At 43.7% G+C, this 22,750-nt stretch overlaps 1 protein-coding gene across 5 annotated transcripts in view; it reads right to left on the bottom strand.

Annotated features, from left to right (window-relative positions):
- ACOX3 (acyl-CoA oxidase 3, pristanoyl) overlaps positions 1-22,750 on the bottom strand; it is a 91,732-nt gene that overhangs the window by 18,062 nt on the left and 50,920 nt on the right. For all 5 annotated transcript variants that reach the window (XM_073647722.1, XM_073647740.1, XM_073647749.1 and 2 more), the window contains 3 exons: positions 22,276-22,398; positions 20,847-20,960; positions 745-860 (listed from right to left, as the gene is read on the bottom strand). In XM_073647722.1, the coding sequence (XP_073503823.1) occupies positions 745-860; positions 20,847-20,960; positions 22,276-22,398 (353 nt within the window). The remainder of the gene's footprint in view (positions 1-744; positions 861-20,846; positions 20,961-22,275; positions 22,399-22,750) is intronic.

Below are 22,750 nucleotides of genomic sequence, written 5' to 3'. Positions count from 1 at the left end.
GCAAACAGTGATGTAACAGTGATGTAACAGCAGAGGAATAATGCACACAGTGATGTCACAATGCAGGAGTACTGTAAACAGTGATGTAACAGTGATGTAACAGCAGAGGAATACTGCAAACAGTGATGTCACAATTCAGGAATAATGCACAAAGTGATGTCACAATGCAGGAGTACTGCAAACAGTGATGTCACAATGCAGGAATAATGCACAAAGTGATGTCACAATGCAGGACTACTGCAAACAGTGATGTCACAATGCAGGACTACTGCAAACAGTGATGTCACAATGCAGGACTACTGCAAACAGTGATGTCACAATGCAGGACTACTGCAAACAGTGATGTCACAATGCAGGAGTACTGCAAACAGTGATGTCACAATGCAGGAGTACTGCAAACAGTGATGTAACAGCAGAGGAATAATGCACACAGTGATGTCATAATGCAAGAATACTAGAGGAATAATGTAAAAATGTTGTCACAGCAGAGTGTTAATGCACACAGTCATGTCAATGAAGAAGAATAAGGCACACAGTAATGTCACGATGCAGGAATAGTGTGAACAGTGATGTTATAGCAGAATAATAATGCACAGTAATGTCACAGGCGAGACGTCATGCACACAATGAAGTCACAGCACAGGAATAATGCACACAGTGATGTCTCAGCTGAATTAAATAAATAATAATTAATTCCTGCTTTTATTGCCACATCTGGCTTAGCCTATCAGCATTGAACTGCACCTGGCTGTTATTTCTGGCATCAAAATCATTGGCGGCCCTCCGCTTCTCTTGCTGGAGTTTATGATGACTTTCTCTTAGGAGGTAGCAGACCAACCATTTGTAGGCATCCAGGGTGACTGAAAGGACAAGAAAATGGTCTACTGATTAACAAAGGGATTGCAGGTAAATATTCCTAGAGGAGTGACAAAGAATACAGCAGCGGACCAGGAGCTGGTACTATAAATGCCATACTCTGTGCGGGTGACAAATTGTAAGAAAGAGGTCATTTTAGAAATATTGTGGCCCTTTGGCCTATCACATCAGTCCTTCTCCCTATTTGGGGCTCAATCAAAATTTCAAAATAACCAAGGAGTATGATTTTGGGAGGATGGAAAAAAAAAAACAAAGCACATGGGGGAAAAATATAAACTCCATAAGGATGTTGCCCTGGGTTGGAATCAAACCCAGAAGCCTAGAGCTGCAAGATAACAGTGCAAACCCCTCGGCCACCAGGCCGCATATGGTGACTTTGCTTTAAAAAAAAAAAAAAAAAAAAGAAAAAAGGACACAAATCCTTGAGCAACAAAAATGTTTTATATCTAAAAACTCCTATGTTTAGTATTGCTGTAACTGTACTTACCTGTAGCGTCGCATTATCCCACAACGAACGTGGTAAAAACAAAACCCAAAGTACAACGGCAGAATTGCGTTTTTTTAACCATTTCACTGCATTTGAATTTTTGTCCCATTTTTTTGTCCATTATATGGTAATTCAAAAATACACCTCGGCCCACCAAAAAGCCTTTGTATGGCTATGTCAATAGAAACATAAAATCGAAAAATTGCCCTGTGTTAATGGGGCCAATAACAGGCAGGAAAACTTTCAGAAGGAATAATATAGCCTTTCCTATATGGATTTCAAAAGTTAGTACACCAGCTTCATCAGGTCTAAGATCTGATGTGTAGTTTTTGTACTGTGAAACCAGGTGACAGATCCTCTTTACAAGGGGTTGTATCATGAAAACCATCCAATTTATTGGTGATAACTTGTTGATCAGGGGTGGGGTCTGACCACTGGGACCTGCACCGACTGGAAGCACGGAGAACTTTTATCTCTGCTAGAATGTATGCTCAACCGCTGCTGCATTCATTCCATAAGGAACTGCTGAGCTGTGTGCTTGACTTGTTCAGGCAGGCCCATAGAGAATGAATGTAGCGGGGTGGTTCGCGTGTCGAACATGGTGTGCCATTTTGTAACAAAGATAAAAGAGTCCCGTTGGGGATAAAAATTCCCCCATCTGCAAATTGGTGCAGGTCTCCGTGGTGGGACACCTACCAATCAGTAAGTTAAACACTTATCCTGCAGATAGGTGATAACTGAACAATCCCTTTAATGCATTACTATTAAATGAACTGTACAATAACTGCAACTGAGTTCCTGAAAGAAAACCTGCAGATGCCGTGCGCCCATTTCCTGATTCAAGTTTCAGTTAAACAAAGGGCAAATCAAAACTATATATAAAAAAGTCAGAGCAGAGCATTTTCCTGCCGGGCCTGTTCCACTGATGTCATACAGGACTCCGAGCACTCAACGTTTTATAATACAAGCACTAAACCGGCATTAAACTGCTGTAACGTCTCAGTGTTTCCATCAAAACAACATACCAAGGACGGGCCGAGGACATTGTGCTAATCAGGGGAATGCGACGTTACTTAGCATGACTGAATACAATCCATTGACGGCATGAAACATGTAGAAAAAGCTCATTACATGCTGCTGTCATCTCTCGTCTCAGCATTACACAAGCTCACAAAGTCCTTGGTAAAGTCGTGTTGTGGAAATAACAGGATCTGCGTTACTAAGTCTGAGGTCATAACGCCTATGGAGGATCCTGAATGTTTACATGAAAAGCACAAGATCTTCTTTCCAGAACTTCTCATAACCTGCTTGCTAGAATATTTAGTGTCCGATGAGCACTACTCCACTTTCCCATTACAGCGTGATCATTACTGGTAGTCGGTACAGATTGTTCAATATGACTGATTTGTAAGAGAGACCCCCCAAATAATGGAGGCTAACTAGTGTTACCCACTATGGACGACCTATCATGCTGCCATGGTAGTCATCACTCGCCTTTCCCCAGGCATATTTATCGGGGTAAGGACATCTAGACTGGAGGAATCTTCTTACCGTAGACTAGCAAACTGTAGAATGGTCATCGATTGACACTCGCGAAGAGGTCATCCCACCTGAACAACTCTTTCCAAAAGCTGTAAAGTAAGTATGAAGTCTATGACTGGAGTTATAAACGTGGCACCTCCGGTATGAGCCAATGTGGAAATCTGGCAAAACTTGTTCCAGCCATGAGGACTCAAATCTGAAATAAGCACCAAGGAATTGTACAGTTTTCCCCGCAGGAGAAATCAATGGCCACATGTAGCTTTCTCCAGTGATAAGAGCCAATTGCCGTTAAAGAAGCAGAGTCTAGAAAAAAGCCACCCAAAAGTGATTCCTGAACATCAAAAGATTTTGTTGTAGGATTGATCTTAGACCTTCACTAGTTACCAGAATTACAGAGAGTCTTTCTTTGGCACTGCTCACCACATCATAATCCAAAGACAAGGCCAATCAAATCAATGGAAAAGGAAAGCCTAGGGTGCAGAGCACCACAGCTATAAGATGACTTTTCCCTTGGGGTTTCCCATTTAAAGTACTATCACTTTGAGATTGGTGGGGGACAAGCCTCTACGACACCCACCAACCCTGAGAAGAAAGGAGGTGGACAACTGGTGTAGCATGGCATCTCCTTTATGGCCCGGCCAACCTGCTGTACAGGGACTTGCAGAGCAGCCCTACTGTCTGGATGAAGTTGCCTTCACTTTGGGTGGCCGGGGGCCAATGAACAAATGCTCATCCTACCTTTTTAGTTTATATGTGAATAGAGCAAGGTTGGCAATAAAGCTGTCCCACATAGGGGTGACTGGGCAGTTTGGGGGAATGTGCCCCTTTTAGATTCCTAATAGAGCGTAGAGCAGAAATATTATTTCATCTTTGGGTACTTTAACCGAGAGTAACACTTCTAAGTCATACCCAAGTGAACTGTACTTTGTTTTTCACTTTTGGAACAAATTGTGCCCTGTTTTGGCTGCTTTTTCGGATGAATATGCTTTTATATAATTTCTGTATTATTTCAGGGAAGTTATTAAATTAGAAAAAAGTATGTAATTACTGATTAGTTACTTAGTTTTTTATACATCAATCTTCAGTCACACATACTCTTGACAGTCTCCCTGAGAAGTCTGACCTCCACATTAAGGATGGGGTAAAGCGACGAGTTCGGCTCTCACAGAGGCAGACACAGGAAACACGTCTCGGGTTAACTTCCTGCGGGTTTATTATACGACATAAACCACGCCAGGGTTCCACAAAATAAACAAATCGTCTCTGGGATAACGGGAAAACAAAAGATAAAAGTATAGTACAGTTCATAGGTGAGCGGGTTTCGCCCGCTCTCGGTAACACAAACAGTTCAGGAAAGTCCTTCTGTGGAGCTCTATGGCATCCACTCACAGTCTGGAGAATTCCTTCTCACGACCAGACACCAGAGAAAAAAAACTCAGTGACTGAGCATTTAACTTCCCCCAGCCACAACCTTGAGGTGGAGATATGGTGAGTAGGCGAGTAGGCGTCCCGCCGGTCTCACACCTACTCACAAAGAACCAGACCCTTGATAGCTGATTAACCTTTTCAGCACCTAACATGATGAAGAAACTTCTAGGTTCAGTTCACTGAGGCTAGTAGCCGCAGTAACACATATCTCCCCTCATATACATCACCAGTGACTCTGTCACAAGGGAAATTCTGGAGAAGTTTGCAATGCCAGCTATCAAGGGAGCATGTAGTGATTCTTAAAGGGAATCTGTCATCCCCTGGGACCTATCAGACCTCTAATATTGGCATAGAGGTGATAGAAATGAGAATCTATACTTACCTGTATGGCCCATATTAGCGGTCTGATTGCTTTATAATATTTATTAAATTTGTTCTGGCAAGCTTCACGTCCGGGGGACGCAAATCCCCACCTATTAGCTTCATTTCCATATTCCCCCTCCCCTGCACGTCACAGGGCCCTATGACCTGCAGTTCCCGGCCGGATCCCACGTCTGCGCATTTTACCATGTATGGAAGGCGCTCTTCTTCCTGCCGTCTGTGAAGCAGGAAACTTATGCGCAGGCGCCGCGAAGGCAGAGTGACTCTCTGGCGCCTGCGCACAAGTGAAACTGTACGCAATAATCTTTCAGTGTAAATACACCTTAAAAGTGGCCATATACTACAGACAATAGAGCAGTAGAGATGAGAGAATAAATTTGCAGGACCCTGGTCCAGCATCTATGTTTGTAGTCCATAGGCGCCCTGCAGACCTCCTCCTCAGAGCCTTAATCCCAGGTGCCACTTCTGATTTGTAGGCCTGGCGCGACGTTATCATTGCAGCATAATGCACGCATGACATCACACTAGGCTAGAAATTAAAGGGAAGCAGGGGATGCTGGCAGCTAGGAGGTGGTTTGCAGGGTTCCTATGAGGCGGGTTACTGATATGGCCACCGGACCAACGTCTGCAAATCGATTTGCCCATCTCTAGCCCATTGCTTTTTCTGTCGACCACACATACTCATGCACGCTCGTACACAAATGATTCATCTGTTGGATACTCATGATCCAAGGATGTCATGTGGCAAAGATCCATGGACCTAAGATATGCACGCTCATACACAGAGGATTCATCTGATGGAACTCATGATCCAAAGATATCATGTGACAAAGATCCAGGGACCTAAGATATGCACGCTCATACACAGAGGATTCATCTGATGGATACTCATGATCCAAAGATATCATGTGACAAAGATCCAGGGACCTAAGATATGCACGCTCATACACAGAGGATTCATCTGATGGATACTCATGATCCAAAGAGGTCATGTGACAAAGATCCAGGGACCTAAGATATGCACGCTCATACACAGAGGATTCATCTGATGGATACTCATGATCCAAAGAAGTCACATGGCAAAGATCCAGGGACCCGAGATCAGTCTGTACAAGAGAACAGCACATTGCTAATAACACTGGTTCAGACACCAGGCTGATATATGGGGTGTACAGCATGTCTGTAGTAAGTCGTGTATTTCAGCTTCACAAAATGTTTATTTTAATTTACAATTACAATTTATAAAAAAAAAAAAAAAAAGTGATCCAAATATGTCAATAATTCTCTTTTAGGTTAAATAATGGAAAGCACTTTACGGTTTATAGATTGGCCGGCAATCTGCATGCGTTTTGGATTGAGTATACATTTTTGGCAAAACCTGTCCTACAGAATCCAGACACATGATCTAGCTTTTGCTGCTCATTTGGTTACAAAGAATGGAATTAAATTCAACATTCTAAAAAAAAAAAAAACGGAGTGCACTTCACACTAAACTTTTGTTTAGTTAAAGTTTACCTGTCCTTCCACACAAGACATGTAGAAAACCACGGTCTTGCTGTCATTGTGCCCCACAACAAGATAAAACTGCTGTGTGTGCACATACCAGTATAATATGTCCAGGAGCTCTACTGATTCTCATGGTGTGTATTTGTCGTTCACTCATTTTCATGGTTTATTCCACTTTACCAGCATTCTGCCAGCACTATATGAGCTAGAACTTAATTTCCCTGACTTCCCAGTTGTTGCCATTGACTAACAACTTGCCGGCCCTCAACTGACAGCTTGTCTCTCTGTTATATCGTTATACAATTACAAAGGAAAGGAGTCCAGGTCAACGAACAGGTTCAGAATCATGATTAAGGGGGCTGCGACACCTGAAACGCGTAGATGCCAGCGCTAGGTTAGCGCCAATCCATTCACTATCATCTTACCAGATGTCCTCTGCAGGAATTTCATCCGAATAAAGAAGAACCTGTTCGTTGAGCTGGACTGCGCTCCTTTCTTTTTGCATTTCTGGGCTGTGGCAGAGCCGGTGTCCGAGCTCCGAGACACCTAGTAGTCAATGCTTTGGGATAAGACAATATAATTTATAAATAAAGTGATTTGCAGATTATCTATTTATCATATTATCTATCAAGTGAGATCAAAGATGGTGAATAATTAAAGTGATACCAAACCCAGACTACATGTTGAGATGAATAAGGGGGAGCTCTTGAGCCATTCTTGGAAATCTGGCAAAGAAGCAGGGTTCTTCCACACATTTTTGGCTTGTCTTTTAGAGATAGGTGTAGTTACTTTCATATATATGTTTTTTCTTTTGTTTAATTTTCTTAAAGAGAAAGCATACTACAGTATATTGATGACCTTTCCTTAGGGTGCATTCAGACGGACGTATCAATCGGACTGAGATCGGACTGGCCAGCGGCTCTCCAGACCAGAGCGTGACCGCTTCATGTAAGTCCGATTTATATGTCTGTCTGACTGCGTCCTCATCAAAATAAAATGGGGTTCCAACTCCCAGCATCTCCCACCGATCAGCAGTCAGATGCACAGTGTATGGCGCCTGGAACAGCCCAGCTCTGTACACGGTGTAGTGGTCATTCTCAAGTACTGAAGCTTAGCCACTATTGAAGTGAATGGGAGCTGATGTGCAGTACCTGGAAAGGCCACTATGCGGTGTATGGAACAGTGCCATTTTGGCTTTATACACCGTTTCCATTTGACCGCCGTCGGAGCTGAAAACAGCCGATTGGTGGGGGTCCTAAGTGTCAGATGCCAAATCATCAATATAGTGCAAGACCAGGAAAAACTATTTTCAATACTTTCCAATATAAAATTCCTTTAAAGGACATATAAAATAATTTCTCCTGATATATCTGGACAGTTGGCCATAGATCCTGCAGATGTCCTACTGCTCAGCTATAGATCCTGCAGATGTCCTACTGCTCAGCTATAGATCCTGCAGATGTCCTACTGCTCAGCTATAGATCCTGCAGATGTCCTACTGCTCAGCTATAGATCCTGCAGATGTCCTACTGCTCAGCTATAGATCCTGCAGATGTCCTACTGCTCAGCTATAGATCCTGCAGATGTCCTACTGCTCAGCTATAGATCCTGCAGATGTCCTACTGCTCAGCTATAGATCCTGCAGATGTCCTACTGCTCAGCCATAGATCCTGCCGATGTCCTACTGCTCAGCCATAGATCCTGCAGATGTCCTACTGCTCAGCTATAGATCCTGCAGATGTCCTACTGCTCAGCTATAGATCCTGCAGATGTCCTACTGCTCAGCCATAGATCCTGCAGATGTCCTACCGCTCAGCTATAGATCCTGCAGATGTCCTACCGCTCAGCTATAGATCCTGCAGATGTCCTACCGCTCAGCTATAGATCCTGCAGATGTCCTACCGCTCAGCTATAGATCCTGCAGATGTCCTACTGCTCAGCTATAGATCCTGCAGATGTCCTACTGCTCAGCTATAGATCCTGCAGATGTCCTACTGCTCAGCTATAGATCCTGCAGATGTCCTACTGCTCAGCTATAGATCCTGCAGATGTCCTACTGCTCAGCTATAGATCCTGCAGATGTCCTACTGCTCAGCTATAGATCCTGCAGATGTCCTACTGCTCAGCTATAGATCCTGCAGATGTCCTACTGCTCAGCTATAGATCCTGCAGATGTCCTACTGCTCAGCTATAGATCCTGCAGATGTCCTACTGCTCAGCTATAGATCCTGCAGATGTCCTACTGCTCAGCTATAGATCCTGCAGATGTCCTACTGCTCAGCTATAGATCCTGCAGATGTCCTACTGCTCAGCTATAGATCCTGCAGATGTCCTACTGCTGCTCAGCTATAGATCCTGCAGATGTCCTACTGCTGCTCAGCTATAGATGCTGCAGATGTCCTACTGCTGCTCAGCTATAGATCCTGCAGATGTCCTACTGCTCAGCTATAGATCCTGCAGATGTCCTACTGCTCAGCTATAGATCCTGCAGATGTCCTACTGCTGCTCAGCTATAGATCCTGCAGATGTCCTACTGCTGCTCAGCTATAGATCCTGCAGATGTCCTACTGCTGCTCAGCTATAGATCCTGCAGATGTCCTACTGCTCAGCTATAGATCCTGCAGATGTCCTACTGCTCAGCTATAGATCCTGCAGATGTCCTACTGCTCAGCTATAGATCCTGCAGATGTCCTACTGCTCAGCTATAGATCCTGCAGATGTCCTACTGCTCAGCTATAGATCCTGCAGATGTCCTACTGCTCAGCTATAGATCCTGCAGATGTCCTACTGCTCAGCTAGAGAACGATGTGATCGGCAGTGCGAAATCGGACATGTCCAATCGATAGCTCTCCCTAACATCAGTCGGTCGGCATCTCCATATACAGTAGACCGTTGGCGGCCCCATTGATTTCAGCGGGTTCAGCTGACATTAGGTTAATGTGTATGGGGGCCATTAGTGCAGTGGCTCCCGAAGCCTTCCTTGCTTTGAGAGCCACATTCAGCTAAGATTGTTGTGGGCCACATTCTGTGCAAAGAAAATGCAGAAGCCATAGAATCGAGAAAAAATAGGAAGCAACTGGAAATGGCTCCAAATTAAGCAGTACATTGTAAAATCTGGCGCCATATATTTTCTGCCAGTCATTCAATATTTGAGTCCTCTCTTGTCCCAACAGCTGCTTCCGGGTGCCGACTGTGTAAAACAACCGGCACCTGCCGCGTATACAGAGAGCTCATCTTGTAACACATAAGGATGCGACAAATGAGTAATATATGGAGGAGATTATTAGGGAGCCATGGAGTAACGAGAAAAAGGAAGAGGTTAGTGGTCGGGAGAGACAATAGAGCTGGAACAACTAACTAAGTGACGTCACCAGCTAAGAAGAGGAGGCAGCCGCCGTGGAGCTCCAGCCTTTTCATGGCTCCTCTTACTCCAACTTATACTCTTAGTGAGTGCTGAGCTGTCTTTCCTTGCGGTATTGAAATAAGATATAGTCGCTAGACTGGATACTAATGGACCGAGCTGGCAGACAGCAGCGAGCCATACAACACGAGGCTGCAAGCCACATATGAGGGGGCTGCGAGCCACACATGAGTGGGCTGCGAGACAAAGGTTAGAGACCACCGTCCTAGTGTATTAAAATTAGTTAGCTATTCCGTTGAGTGGGATAATTGCTTTGACTATCCATGTTCTGTACCAGAAATGTGAACAGAACAATGGTCACCTCATTCTCCCAACTGCTCATATCTATAAGGCCCATTTTACTCAATAGACGGTAAAATAGTGTTTTCTCTGCATCACTTGGGTCAGTATAGTTTTTTTTTCTCTTCAAAACATCCATTTTAAAATAGGTATATGATGTGTTGTACTTTTTGGCCTCTGTCGGGGTGGTATGTGAATAGCTGGACCTAAAACTTGGTTTTCCTATATAGTGGACCACCACTAAAAATGCATATTATGCAGTTTGTCTTCTTTTGTATTTAGCAGCATATGTTGGAAACTACTCCTCCCCATGTAGATCGCTGACCCGTAGAGGCCCCAGAATGACCTCTCCCAATAATAATACCATTAAAAGCATAAAAACAAGACTTACCGCAAAGATAACTTGGCCTCGGGCCTCAATATATAGACATATGGGACTATGACATACAAAGAAAAGACTTTCTCCTGCACAAAGTCACATTTTTTCACTATGGCTCATGGCAGCAGTGTTATTACTCTCTTTGAAAGACACGACCCAGTCATCAAAATCCTCGAGAAGAAAGGATGACTAAACAGAACAGAAAAAGGGACTGTGACCTGCCAGAGTGTGATAGATGGGGCTCAGCGTCACCGGCTGCTACGTGGTTACTCTTAAGAGGAAGAAACGCTCAATGACTGTACACTGTATACGGGAACGAGATATTCTCATATCCCAACCCCTAATACAAAAAAGGCGAGTGGAGATTTCTGTAGTTTGTTATCGTTGCCTAATACTTAAAAAGGGGTTTCTGGTTCTATAAAGAAGTACAACACTTCTTCGACACACAGCCCCCCCAATGTTGAACTGGACATCCTGGTAAGAAAGTGATTTTCCCCATACAAAAGAGAAAAAAAGAACCCCTATGTAGGTAATAGATGTGTGGTTTCTGGGGGTCCGACTGCTGTGCCCCCCCCCCCATCGATGATCAAACCAAAAAAAGAGTTATGGATCCCCCAAATTTAATCTCCCCACTCTGGACTGAGTGAAGCTGTGGCACCAGGTACCTACCCTAATGGCCCAAGCCTATCCTCACCATCAGAGGCTCTAGTCAAAACTAGGTAGTCACTTAGTCACGCCCCTCCAGGGTAAGCCCGGCCAGTGGCACAGTGGGTCCACACTCATCGCCATCACATTGTCAGAAGGCTTTTCCTCTATGTAATGAGAGCAGCATGATGTAGGGGCAGAGAGCCCAATTCCAAAAATGTGTCACTTGCTCAGCAGCTTCCTGTAGTTTCAATACAATCAGTGTTTTATCAGCAGGAGATTATCACTGCAGGACTAGGTGTCATGTGCCATGCAGTTCAGTTAATTGTTTAACCACGCCTCCATCACAGATTGGCAGAGGAAGCGGCCAATCAGAGGTGCGGGCGGGGTTATACAGAGCTCAGCATTCTGAGCATTGCTACATCTACAACAGAGAAAACAGGGATTCTATCAAAATTGCAGCAATCAACCCAGTAGTTGATACATCGCTGGAATCAGGGTCTCTGCCCCTACATTATGCTGCTTGCATATTACCTGCTGATAGATTCCTTTTAACACATATTTGACATCCATGTAGCCAAAAATGTATGTAATAGACTGCCCCCTAGTGTGCACCTTTTTAAGTAACATTTGGGTGAAAAAGAAAAACTGAATAGCACAAAAGAAAACTCTGTTAACAATACGGAGAATCACAAAGCTGCTTATCTATAAGAGAAGGTGAGAAATCCAAGCCTTCTATACTGCGAGTGCAAACTGCTGCCCATATACCATGAAATTCCAGGAAAAGAAAGAAAAACACCCAAACATTGAACGGTAGATAAGGAACATCTGGCGTTCTGTACGCTCCGAGGTTCCCATGACTCACAGCTGTTCTCCACTTCACTTCCATTGTTTGCCTCAAAGTGATGTGCTGTGTAATTTTCCCAAGTGCCGCAAGAAAGCGTTTATCACTGTGTCTCCTCCGCTGTGCGCCGGGCCGGCAAATGGGCGACCATCAAAGGGTCTCGTGTAGAAAGCAGACGGCTCTTATTTATATCATAGGGGTGATGACGGCAAATATTGGGAAATCTGGGCAGACATCATGTTAGAAGGAGGGAGCAGCCAGTAACAATGCTTGGAACGGTAATAGACGACAGTATGGTTCCCTAGAGATGGAAGTTATGTAAGACGGGGGTCTCTCTGTAACTTATTATCCAGCATCTTATTCTGGAGAAATCCAAATATAAATGAAATATTAATATGTTTTCCATTAGTGACTGGTAACTTGTCCCATACTGGCTGGGAATACTGGAGGCTATCGTCAAACGACAATAGGGCGTCCAAATACAGTATCAGCTACTTGCTGTATATTGACTGCATCTAATGCTGCATAAAATGTATATGAATTATCATATATTCAGTTTTAAAAGCGAAATTATCCTGAATAACATTATTATCATTGCATATTTAGGTCCAAAAGGAAAACAATAGAATAAAAAAAAATGTCCATTCTACAGCTGAACACTTGGTACTAAGCTATGCGTGCAGAGCCATGATACAGGCATGTGTGAAGCATCTCAGGCCAAGGATATTACTACTCTTTAGAACATCATTGATTATGTATGAGATATCCATAGAAAAGTTCATAGGTGTTAAAGAGGTGGGGTAATACCTCATGGACTCCTCACCTTCGAGGGTCCTGTGACCAGCAGTGTCAGCAGCCTCTTCTTACCTCAGCACACCTGGTATATCCCCATTAGCAGATCAGATAGACAGGGTGAACAGCAGTGTGAGCGGCCTCTTCTTACCTCAGCACCCCTGCTATCTCCAGTATTAGATCAGATAGACATGGTGGACAGCAGTGTGAGCAGCCTCTTACCTCTCCAGTATTAGATCATATAGACATGGTGGACAGCAGTGTGAGCTGCCTCTTCTTACCTCAGCACTCCTGCTATCTCCAGTATTAGATCAGATAGACATGGTGGACAGCAGTGTGAGCTGCCTCTTCTTACCTCAGCACCCCTGCTATCTCCAGTATTAGATCAGATAGACATGGTGGACAGCAGTGTGAGCTGCCTCTTCTTACCTCAGCACTCTTGGTATCTCCAGTATTAGATCAGATAGACAGGGTGGACAGCAGTGTGAGCAGCCTCTTCTTACCTGGGAATCCCTGGTATCTCCAATATTAGATCAGATAGACATGGTGGACAGCAGTGTGAGCAGCCTCTTACCTCAGCACCCCTGCTATCTCCAGTATTAGATCAGATAGACATGGTGGACAGCAGTGTGAGCAGCCTCTTACCTCTCCATTATTTTATCAGTTAGATATTGTGGACAGCAGTGTGAGCCTCCTGATATCTTCAATATTAGATCTGATAAACAGGCAGGATAGCAGTGTGAGCAGCCTCTTCTTACCTCAAGACTCCTAGTATCTCCAGTATTAGATCAGATAGACATGGTGGACAGCAGTGCGAACAGCCCTTCTTACCTCAGCACCCCTGATATCTCCAGTACGAGATCAGATAGACAAGGTGGACAGCAGAGTGAGCAGCCTCTTCTTACCTCAGCACCCCTGATATCTCCAGTACGAGATCAGATAGACACGGTGGACAGCAGTGTGAAAAGCTTCTTCTTACCTCTGCACACCTGGTATAACTACTGGGTGCACATCCTCCTACATAAGATGAAAGGTGGCAGGGCTTCTACTGCACATGTTCACAGACACCTGTCTTATTAGTATTACAGGACAGGGTTGTGTCAGAACTCAACTAAGGCCCTCAGACACATTTGATTAAAATTGATTATATAGATATGGGGGGGGGGGGCTCCTGACTCTCCCAGGACAGAGGATATCAGGGAAGAAACGCATGGGCAGTGACCCTTTGTTCAGTAGTGTAAGGCCGTAACTTGTTCTTCTCGCTCCATTAAAAACACATGAACGCTCGGCTGAGATGAGCATCCACAAGATTCTGGCAGACAGTTATCTACACGGTATGTAAGGGCTCTTTTAGAAGACAGGTAGCCACAATAGACTAGAAAAGCACAGGAACATTTACTCTTCATTAAAATCTAAAAGAGTTATGAAGATATAAAAGCCAGCAGTAAAATCTATCATCAAACCCAAAAAGAAGGGGTCCTCACCAATTACACATGTCGGGTTTATCCCCTGGGTTTACAGTAACACCATGGGGTACATACAAGCTTCTATAAATTAAAGCAACGCTCCGGAATCCCCCTTACTAGTCTTCAGGCCCCTTGCTGTATTGGACATCAGCCATCTGAAGAGGCAGAGCTGCAGGGGGCAGAGATCTGCTGCCTGAACCAATCAGAATACAAGGGGTGTACCTCAGACTACCATAGATTATCAGCAACAATGTAGCTCACCTGTCTCGCCACCAGCGCCAGGCCCTGCTTTCTTCTCCAATGGCCACATCCCTTATCTGTAATCAACGCCAGGTTTTTCAAGTAACACTGCAAACTCCTTTGAGATCATCATCCAAAGTCTTTGATGGGGAATCTAACAGCAGGATTTCACACCCCAAACTATTTGAAAGAGTTACACGTGTATATAAAGTCAGCAATACCCTTCCAAGGCCAGTCTGTTCCTCAGTTACTGAGAAAGCAGTGTTTGAATTGATATGCAAATGAGGCTGAAGAGCTATGGTAGATCTGGAGACTTTGTCACTCCAGCTCTATTCCCCCACCCATCACCGTCCCCTCCTGCTTGACTGATGGTTCTTTTGCCTGAAGTCAAAAAACATAGAGGCTGTTAGTTAAGCAGGAGGAGGTGGAATTAGGTGGGGAATAGAGCTGGAGTGACATAGGATTCAGATCTATAAATAGCGCATCCGCTTCATTTGCTTATCAATTCCAACACTGATTTCTCAGTAATGGAGGAATGGACTGGCCATTAAAAGGTATTGCAGGACTTGTGTTTGAAAGTGCTACAGGTGCATATAAATAGTTTAGGATGCGAAATAATGCAGACAGAAAAGCTTTAAAGCTGATACTCAGTAGCTTTATATATGTATATTGTACAAATATATATATATATATATATATATATATATATATAAATAAAATGTATTTGTAGTTATCATGTTTAATATTTGTAGTTATCATGTTTACTTTCTAAGTTTTGCTTTATCATCCATTTTTCTCCGCTGGCTAGTCATCTCTTCTGCAAACTCTTGCTTGTCATCTATCTGCATTTAACTCTCGAATAAGATCAGCGGTTAACCATTTGCCTGCTGTATGCATAACTAACTCTTCTCATCTACAAAGCTGTTGCAACAGTATGTAACCTTTTCTGCAAGCAAGTGGCTAGTGTGCCTGTTCATCACTTCTACCTGTGGTTAACCATTCAATTGCTGATTGCATACATCTTTGTCAGTGACCATCTATCTGTCTGCTGATAGCATACATCTCTGCTATTAAAGAGAACCTGTCATCAGGATCACTGATATACTGATTTTATAGGTACCTTCAGTATAGAAGTGCACAGCCTGGTTGTTTTTTAATTATTATTGGAAGTTTGGGTGCAATAAGCTCTTTGTGCATCAGGGCGGGCCTGTGGGTAGGGTCTTTGGCTCTGCCACGGCCCCTCCACTGCCTCTGGTGATCGTATCTTCTTACGGTTTTAGATTTTTCCCCAGCGCTGTCCTAACCAATCACGAGCCAAGATCTCAATCTGTGCATGCGCAGTCACCGGCGAGCAATCAATGTGCGCAAACGGTTAAGATGGTGCCAGTGCAGAATTTATAACAGTAAGAAGATAAGGACATCAAAGGAACCGTGGCAAAGCGGAAGACCCTCCCCACAGTCCCACCCTGATGCACAAAGAGCTTACTGCACCCAAACTTCTAATGATAAATAACCAACAATCAGGTTGCAGACTTCTACACTGAAGGTATCTATTACATCAGTATAACAGCACCTTTATGCCCATACCTTTGGTTTAACATGTGTAATCCTGACGACAGGCTCTCTTTAACCATTTGTTTGCTGCAAGTTTTGAACTGTGCCTTCGCCTTGACTCTGTGTTTCTCACCCTGACCCGCGGCCTAGAGAATCCACCGCACCAGAGAAGACCATAAAACACCGAGATCACAGCTCTGTCCTAATGGATAAAAAGTGAAAAAAAATCCAAAAAAGCAAGAACTGAGGAAAATAAACAGCAAGTAATTAACACCCAGTAACTGACTTATACATTATTTAGACTAGACAGCCCCTTTAATATATATTTTTTTAATTTCCCTGCAATCCAGGGCAACTCCTGAGAATCCAAAAATGAATAAACATTAGAGAATTACTGTCTGATATTAAAGGGGACGTCCCATCAAATGCATATGGCCGCCATAGAGGGTCGCTCCTATACTTAAAAAGACTTTTGCTCTGGAAGAGTCAGCATGATCATGTATTACATAGTCGGCTATTGTAATCAACTGCATGTGAAATCACAAAAGCTTCTTCTCGGAGAAATAACATGGAATCGCCGAGGGCTCTGAAGACATTATCTTATGAGATCATGAAGATGTCTCTAAGAATGCTGCAATTACAGTAACTATATACGGGTAATCTAATTATATAAATCTGTTTGTTATGCAGAACAGCAGATGACAGGCACGAGAAGTAACTGCAGGCACCGGCTGTGGAGATGGAGGGCGACATATTGACGAGTCCCTAATTCTGCAGACGATCAGGGTGTGGAGTTTATAGAAACCCCAGAGAATTCTCATAGAACATGACCCAAATTCTAGAGAAGTCTGCTAGGGAAATCCTCCTGGAGAGCGCAGCTGGACCTATACAGCAATCCTCCATGTGCTGCCAAGAACACACTCCGTAGTGCGGCCGATCACCATACATATGGTATAGAGACAAACACCTTGATGGCCTCAGAAAGACCTTTTTGAATCAGGGCCACCATCCAAGAACAATTGAGAACCAGATTACAAGAGCCACCAGAATATCAAGGAATCATCTCCTACATTACAAAACCAAACAAGAAAGCAACCGGGTGCCTCTAGTAGTCACCTACAATCCAAATCTGGAGGCGCTAAGGAGACCTGCACGGAAACTACAACCCCTACTACAAAAAGATGCCCTATTACAATCCATATTTCCAGACCCCCCACTTCTGTGTTTCAGGCAGCCCCCAAATCTAAGAAGCATCATTGTCAGAAGCTGCCTGTCATCTCCACCAGCTACAGGTACCTTTCCCTGCAACCAGAAAACATGTAAAACCTGTCCATGTATAACGACCACAGACAAGATAAAGATTCCCAATTCACATCAGGACTATAAGATCCCAGGTACGCTCAGCTGCATCACATCTAATGTGGTGTACTTAATTATATGTACCAAATGTCCAGATGGGGGTCTGTATATAGGGGAGACAGGGCAAAAACAAGACAAGGATGAATCATCACCGCCACACAATAAAAGAAAAAAGAATAGATCTACCTGTAGCCAAGCATTTTAGTCTACCTGATCACAGCATCACAGACATGAAATTACTGGTATTAAAAGGTAACTTCAAATCTCAGAGAGACAGAAAGGTTTGGGAATATAAACTGACGGGGACCTTTGACACCTTGAGAGCAGGAATGAATGTGTCGCATGGATTTATGTCATTCTACATCAACTAAGGAATGTGGTCCTCAGAACTTTGGGGTCATCATAACAGTCCTCATCTATGAACCAATCCAATATTTACAGCCAGAACTGTTCATCTTTCTCCCACAGTAATTGTTCGGCTTTACGTCACCTGTCTCATCTACTGCATTATTTCTGTGTCCTAATGTGTATAAATATGTGACTTTTCAGATATTGGGTTATACTAGCCTGATGAAGAGACCTGAGTAGCCTCGAAAGCTTGCAATCTGTTACCATCTTTTCAGTTAGCCATTAAAAGGTATCAACCACTGAGGACTCTCAAATCCAATATTTTTCAAAATAATCTATTTATTCACTATTGAGTATAAGCACCATGTGCAGAAATCCCCGCACTTCCAGCCTTGGCTGCTACAAATGAGGTTATTAATGGTAGTCTGATGAAAGTTCTGCTGCGCTGAATGCACTTGGGCAAATCATCAAGATCTGCTGCTGGCAGCTCCTGTGCAAGTGCCGACTAATGATGACGTTTCAGATGAGATCGGTGGGAGACAAATCTGGAGATGCTGCAGGCCATGGAAGCATGCTTAGGCCACGCAGGTTGCTCATAGTAGCACGAACAACATGTGGCCTGGTGATATCGTGTTGAAAAACGGCTCATGGGACACTCTGGAGAAATGGTCGCACCACTAGTTCCATCACCAAATCAATGTAACGTTGAGCTGTTAGTACACCTGGAATGAAGACTAGATAGGTCCAGCTACTGTGTATTATGCCACTCTACACCATAGTCCTGGGACTATGGTTGTGATGTTCACATGTGAAGGTGTCTTCATGATGTTGCCCATGTGGTCTCCAGACCAATCTCCAGCTATTGCTGTGTCGAAGACAAAAGCTGGACTCATTGCTGAAGAGAATAGACCTCCATTCCAGTTTCTTTTGCAGTCTTGCTCTGAACCACAATAGCCTTTGAGAACAGTGGCGTGAGATCAATGAATAGGCCTTTATGGGGGAACGTCACACTACACTGGCGTACTCCCAGGATTATGGTGTGCGGTGGCATAATGTACGGTACCGGGACTCCTATAGTCTTAATTCCGGACTTGTATTCCATCTAACAAATCTTGGATGACATAGGACGGCCATTGTACAGGAGCTGCCAGCAGCGGATCTTGATGATTTGCCCAAGTGCATTCAGTGTGGGAGAACCTTCCTCAGACAACCATTAATAACTTCATTGATAGCAGGCAAGGCTGGAAGTGCGGGGATTTCTGCACATGGTGCTCATACTCCAAACTGAATAAACAGAAATGTTTTGAAAATTATGTTTCCATTTTTTTTATCATTTCATATCAGTAACCTGTCTATCCATCCTGTGATTTCCATAATTCCAAGACTTTTCCTTCTTGGAGTTGGAATTTCATTGTTGAGCAGTGTCTAAAATACTTACATTTCCACAGAGTCAGAGATTAGACAGCAACTCATTTCTTCAAAAATGTGTCACTTGTTGGAACACCCCTTCAAAAGCAGCTGTCCAGGTTTGGCATGAGAGTGTGCAATCACTCTAAGAGACTGCAGACTTGTGAGTCCTCACATCACACACAGTGCATGCTGTCAGGATTCCTTTGGAGCCAACATGAGGTGTGACCGCAAGTTTGTGATATGCATACTCATGGCCACATTCCGACTAGATGTGCACGACCTCGCCTAATACAAGTGAGCTGAGTAATACCGCGCATGTCTAGTCGGAATGTGGCCGGAAGTATTCATATCGCATACTTGAAGTCACATGACTGCTCAGTCTCGCCGACGCCACTGGAGAATCCTGACAGTGTACACTGGGCGCAATGTGAGGACTCACAAATGTGCAGTGACACAGAGTGACTACAGACTTGTGTGTCAGCCTAGACAACCCATTTAAGGTTAGAGGTCATATTGAAGTAGTAATACATTTTAATGTTAGCCGGTCTTTTCACACATAACCTGCAGAAAACCATGATTTTGCTGACTTCATGTCCCCCAACAAAGCGATACTACTTTTGATGCACGTATCAAGTCTAGTATGTCCAGGAACTGTCCCAACTCTTATGCTCTGTAACTTCTCATACACTCGTCTGTAGTGGGTGGTTACTTTTCAGCAGCATTCTGCCAACATTATAGGAGCTGGAACTTCCTTTCCATCACAATGGCTCCTGCAGTTGTCCAATAGCTTGTCTGTCCCAAACAGAAAGCTAGCATCTTTGTTGTGCCAGTATAACTATATTGAAAGACGGGAGAATAGAAGCAGAAAGACAAAGAGACCTGCCCCACTCCCTTTAAACAGTCTGCATCTCTGCTACTAGAGGTGGATTACACTTGACAACAGGCAAGATACCCAAGTGGCTGACACGTTGGAGTGATCTTTCAGGGTTAGGACAACTTAATTTGTAAGTTAATGAGTCTGGCTTATCTCGTCCTCATTGGTGGGAAAAAGCAGAATGTCTGGCGTCATTTTTAGAGAACCTCATCCTCTAAAATACCACATCAAAGTACAGTCTTGGCCGAAAGTGTTGGCACCCTTAAAATTGTTCCTGAAAATTATTGCAATTACACATGTTTTGTCATACATGTGTTTATTTCCTTTGTGCGTATTGGAACAACACAAAATAACAGAAAAAATCATAATTGGACATAATTTCACACAAAACCTCGAAAATGGGTAGAACAAAATTGTTGCCACCTTTTGTAAAATTGTGGGTTAACAACTTTAGTTTCAAGCATGTGATGCTGGTTCAAACTCCCCTGTGGCAAGTAACATGTGTGGGCAATGTGAAAATCACACCAGAAACCAGATAAAAAGGGGAGAAGTTGACTCAATATTTGCATTGTGTGTCTGTGTGTGCCACATGAAGCATAGAGAACAGAAAGAGGAGAAGAGAACTGTCTGAGGACTTGAGAATCATAATTGGAACAATTTCAAGGGTGCCAACACTTTTGGCCATGACTGTATATATAAACCTTTAAACTATGAAATTTAGCTGCCCTGTATGCTAAGCTACCCTCACATACCTAATAGATCTACTGTAATAAAGGTAAAACATTATTACAGGCAGGCAAATCAGTCCTGCTTTATACTTCTGCACGTCTCTCAGGACTTGAACTCTGTACCTAGAAATAAATGTCGTGAGCTCCAGTCTTAAGAGTTGTTTGAAAATACAAAGCGGTGTCTGCCTCGGTCTGTCCCAGCGATATGACATTCCAATAACCTTGTAGTAATCGACACATCTGACCCGCTTTAATCCCCTTTTCCAAATTTTTCACCTCCCCATTACCTGCAGAGTCCAGGCACTCCCTGACGGAGCTTGCAGTAAACTTCTGTTTCATGATTGTCTTGTAATCATTGAGGAAATGTATGGAGCCCAGAGGAGATTCACATGGGGCGTTATCTGTTAAAAAATAAATAAAATCAATAATTAGAGACTAACCCAACCGTAAGGTATGGAGTCCACAACATCTTCTGATAACGTGATGTTGTCTTCTCTATCCCATAAAAATTAGTTTCCTCTCCGTTATTACAGGAGAGGTTACAAGCTGTAGTTTGGAGCTGTAAGATGTGATGGTGACAGAGCCAGCTCCTTACCAATGCCCCAGGTAGCAATGTTACACACAAGGCCATCTTGCAGGTTCTCTCCTAAATCTTGGTAGAACATGAACGACTGGAGCAGGGAGATATTCCAGTATTTCAGAGATTGTGAGAATGATGTGAATGAGTAAGGATTGGGTGAAAGAAGAGCGGCCAGGAGAATAGGCGGGATTCTTGGACCCCCACCATTCATTTTATGCCCTATAAATCTTTTATAGGGAAATCCATTAAAGGGAGTCCGTCAGCCCAACTAACTACACAGCCACATTCCTTTAGTTCTGCCCGTGAAGTAGAAAATTGACATCGCTAGCTGCCCATGACGAGTGCTTTCTGGAGAGAAGACTGTGCACATGCGCCAACTGCGTCAGCGTTATTGTGGATCAGAGTATACGAGAGCGAACACACACAGGCCTCGCTCATCCAGAGTGAAACGCACACAGCCCTTTCTCATTTCTGTACAGGCCGCTTGCTAGTGCGCTCTCATGAGAGTGGCCTGTGTACGCAGCTCCTGTATAGTGAGTGGCCACACCAAAGAGAGGGCTGTGTGCGCCATTCCAGTGTAGTGAGCAGCTGCAACAAAGACTTGTGTGCGTCACTCCAGTGTTCACAGCAGCTGCAACAGAGCTGTGGCTGAAAAAAAAAAAAAAGTTTTGTGCACCCATCCAGTGTATTGAGCGGCTGCAACAAAGACAGTTGTGTGCGCCACTCCTGTGTAGAGAGTAGCTGCAACAAAGACAGTTGTGTGCGCCACTCCTGTGTAGAGAGTAGCTGCAACAAAGACAGTTGTGTGCGTCACTCCAGTGTAGAGAGTAGCTGCAACAAAGACAGTTGTGTGCGTCACTCCTGTATAGAGAGCAGCTGCAACAAAGACAGTTGCGAGTGTCACTCCAGTGCAGAGAGCGGCTGCAACAAAGAGTTGTATGCGCCACTCCAGTGTAGAGAGCGGCTACAAAAAAAAGAGTTGTATGCGCCACTCCAGTGTAATGAGCGGCTGAGGATTTAATTAGAATTTTTGATGATTTTAATAGAGGCTAAGTCCCCCATGTGACTATTTGGGGGCTGACATACTTCCTTTATACAGAATTGTAGCTGCACGGGGATGTAATACAGACACTGACCTTCATGTATAGCGTGGATTAGACCCAGTAGATAGTTGCTGGTCTGTTGAAGTAGGACATTATTATCTCCTTCGTACGTGCAGTTTGGATCGTTGTCATTGCGGATGTCACCTAAACGATTCACTTCAAACAGAAAAATAAACGGTTAAGGCCGATTTATAGACAGAAAATATACCGTGCATGTATCAAATAAGAAAGTCTCAGCCAGTGACAGGTATGTTATTACAGTGCATAGAGTAATACAGAAAGAGCAGAGGGAGCGCTTGTACTTTTGGGATACCCTCACACGGGGCGGCCATGCTCAGCATATCCCAGGGTATGACATAGCTAGGAAAGCGATGAGATTTTGCTAGGTTTTTTTTTTTTACCAAATTTAAATTTGAAAAGATTTGGGTGAAATCCTCGGCAAATCGACACCAACAAATTATAATATTACAAATGGTCTCAAAGGTTACAGACGACAAACAAATGTAGT

This window comes from Phyllobates terribilis, unplaced genomic scaffold (assembly GCF_046119375.1).
Source record: "Phyllobates terribilis strain yellow unplaced genomic scaffold, ASM4611937v1 Scaffold_1__5_contigs__length_1240528914, whole genome shotgun sequence".
Taxonomy (NCBI): Eukaryota; Metazoa; Chordata; class Amphibia; order Anura; family Dendrobatidae; genus Phyllobates; species Phyllobates terribilis.
This window is presented reverse-complemented; position numbering and strand designations above follow the sequence as displayed.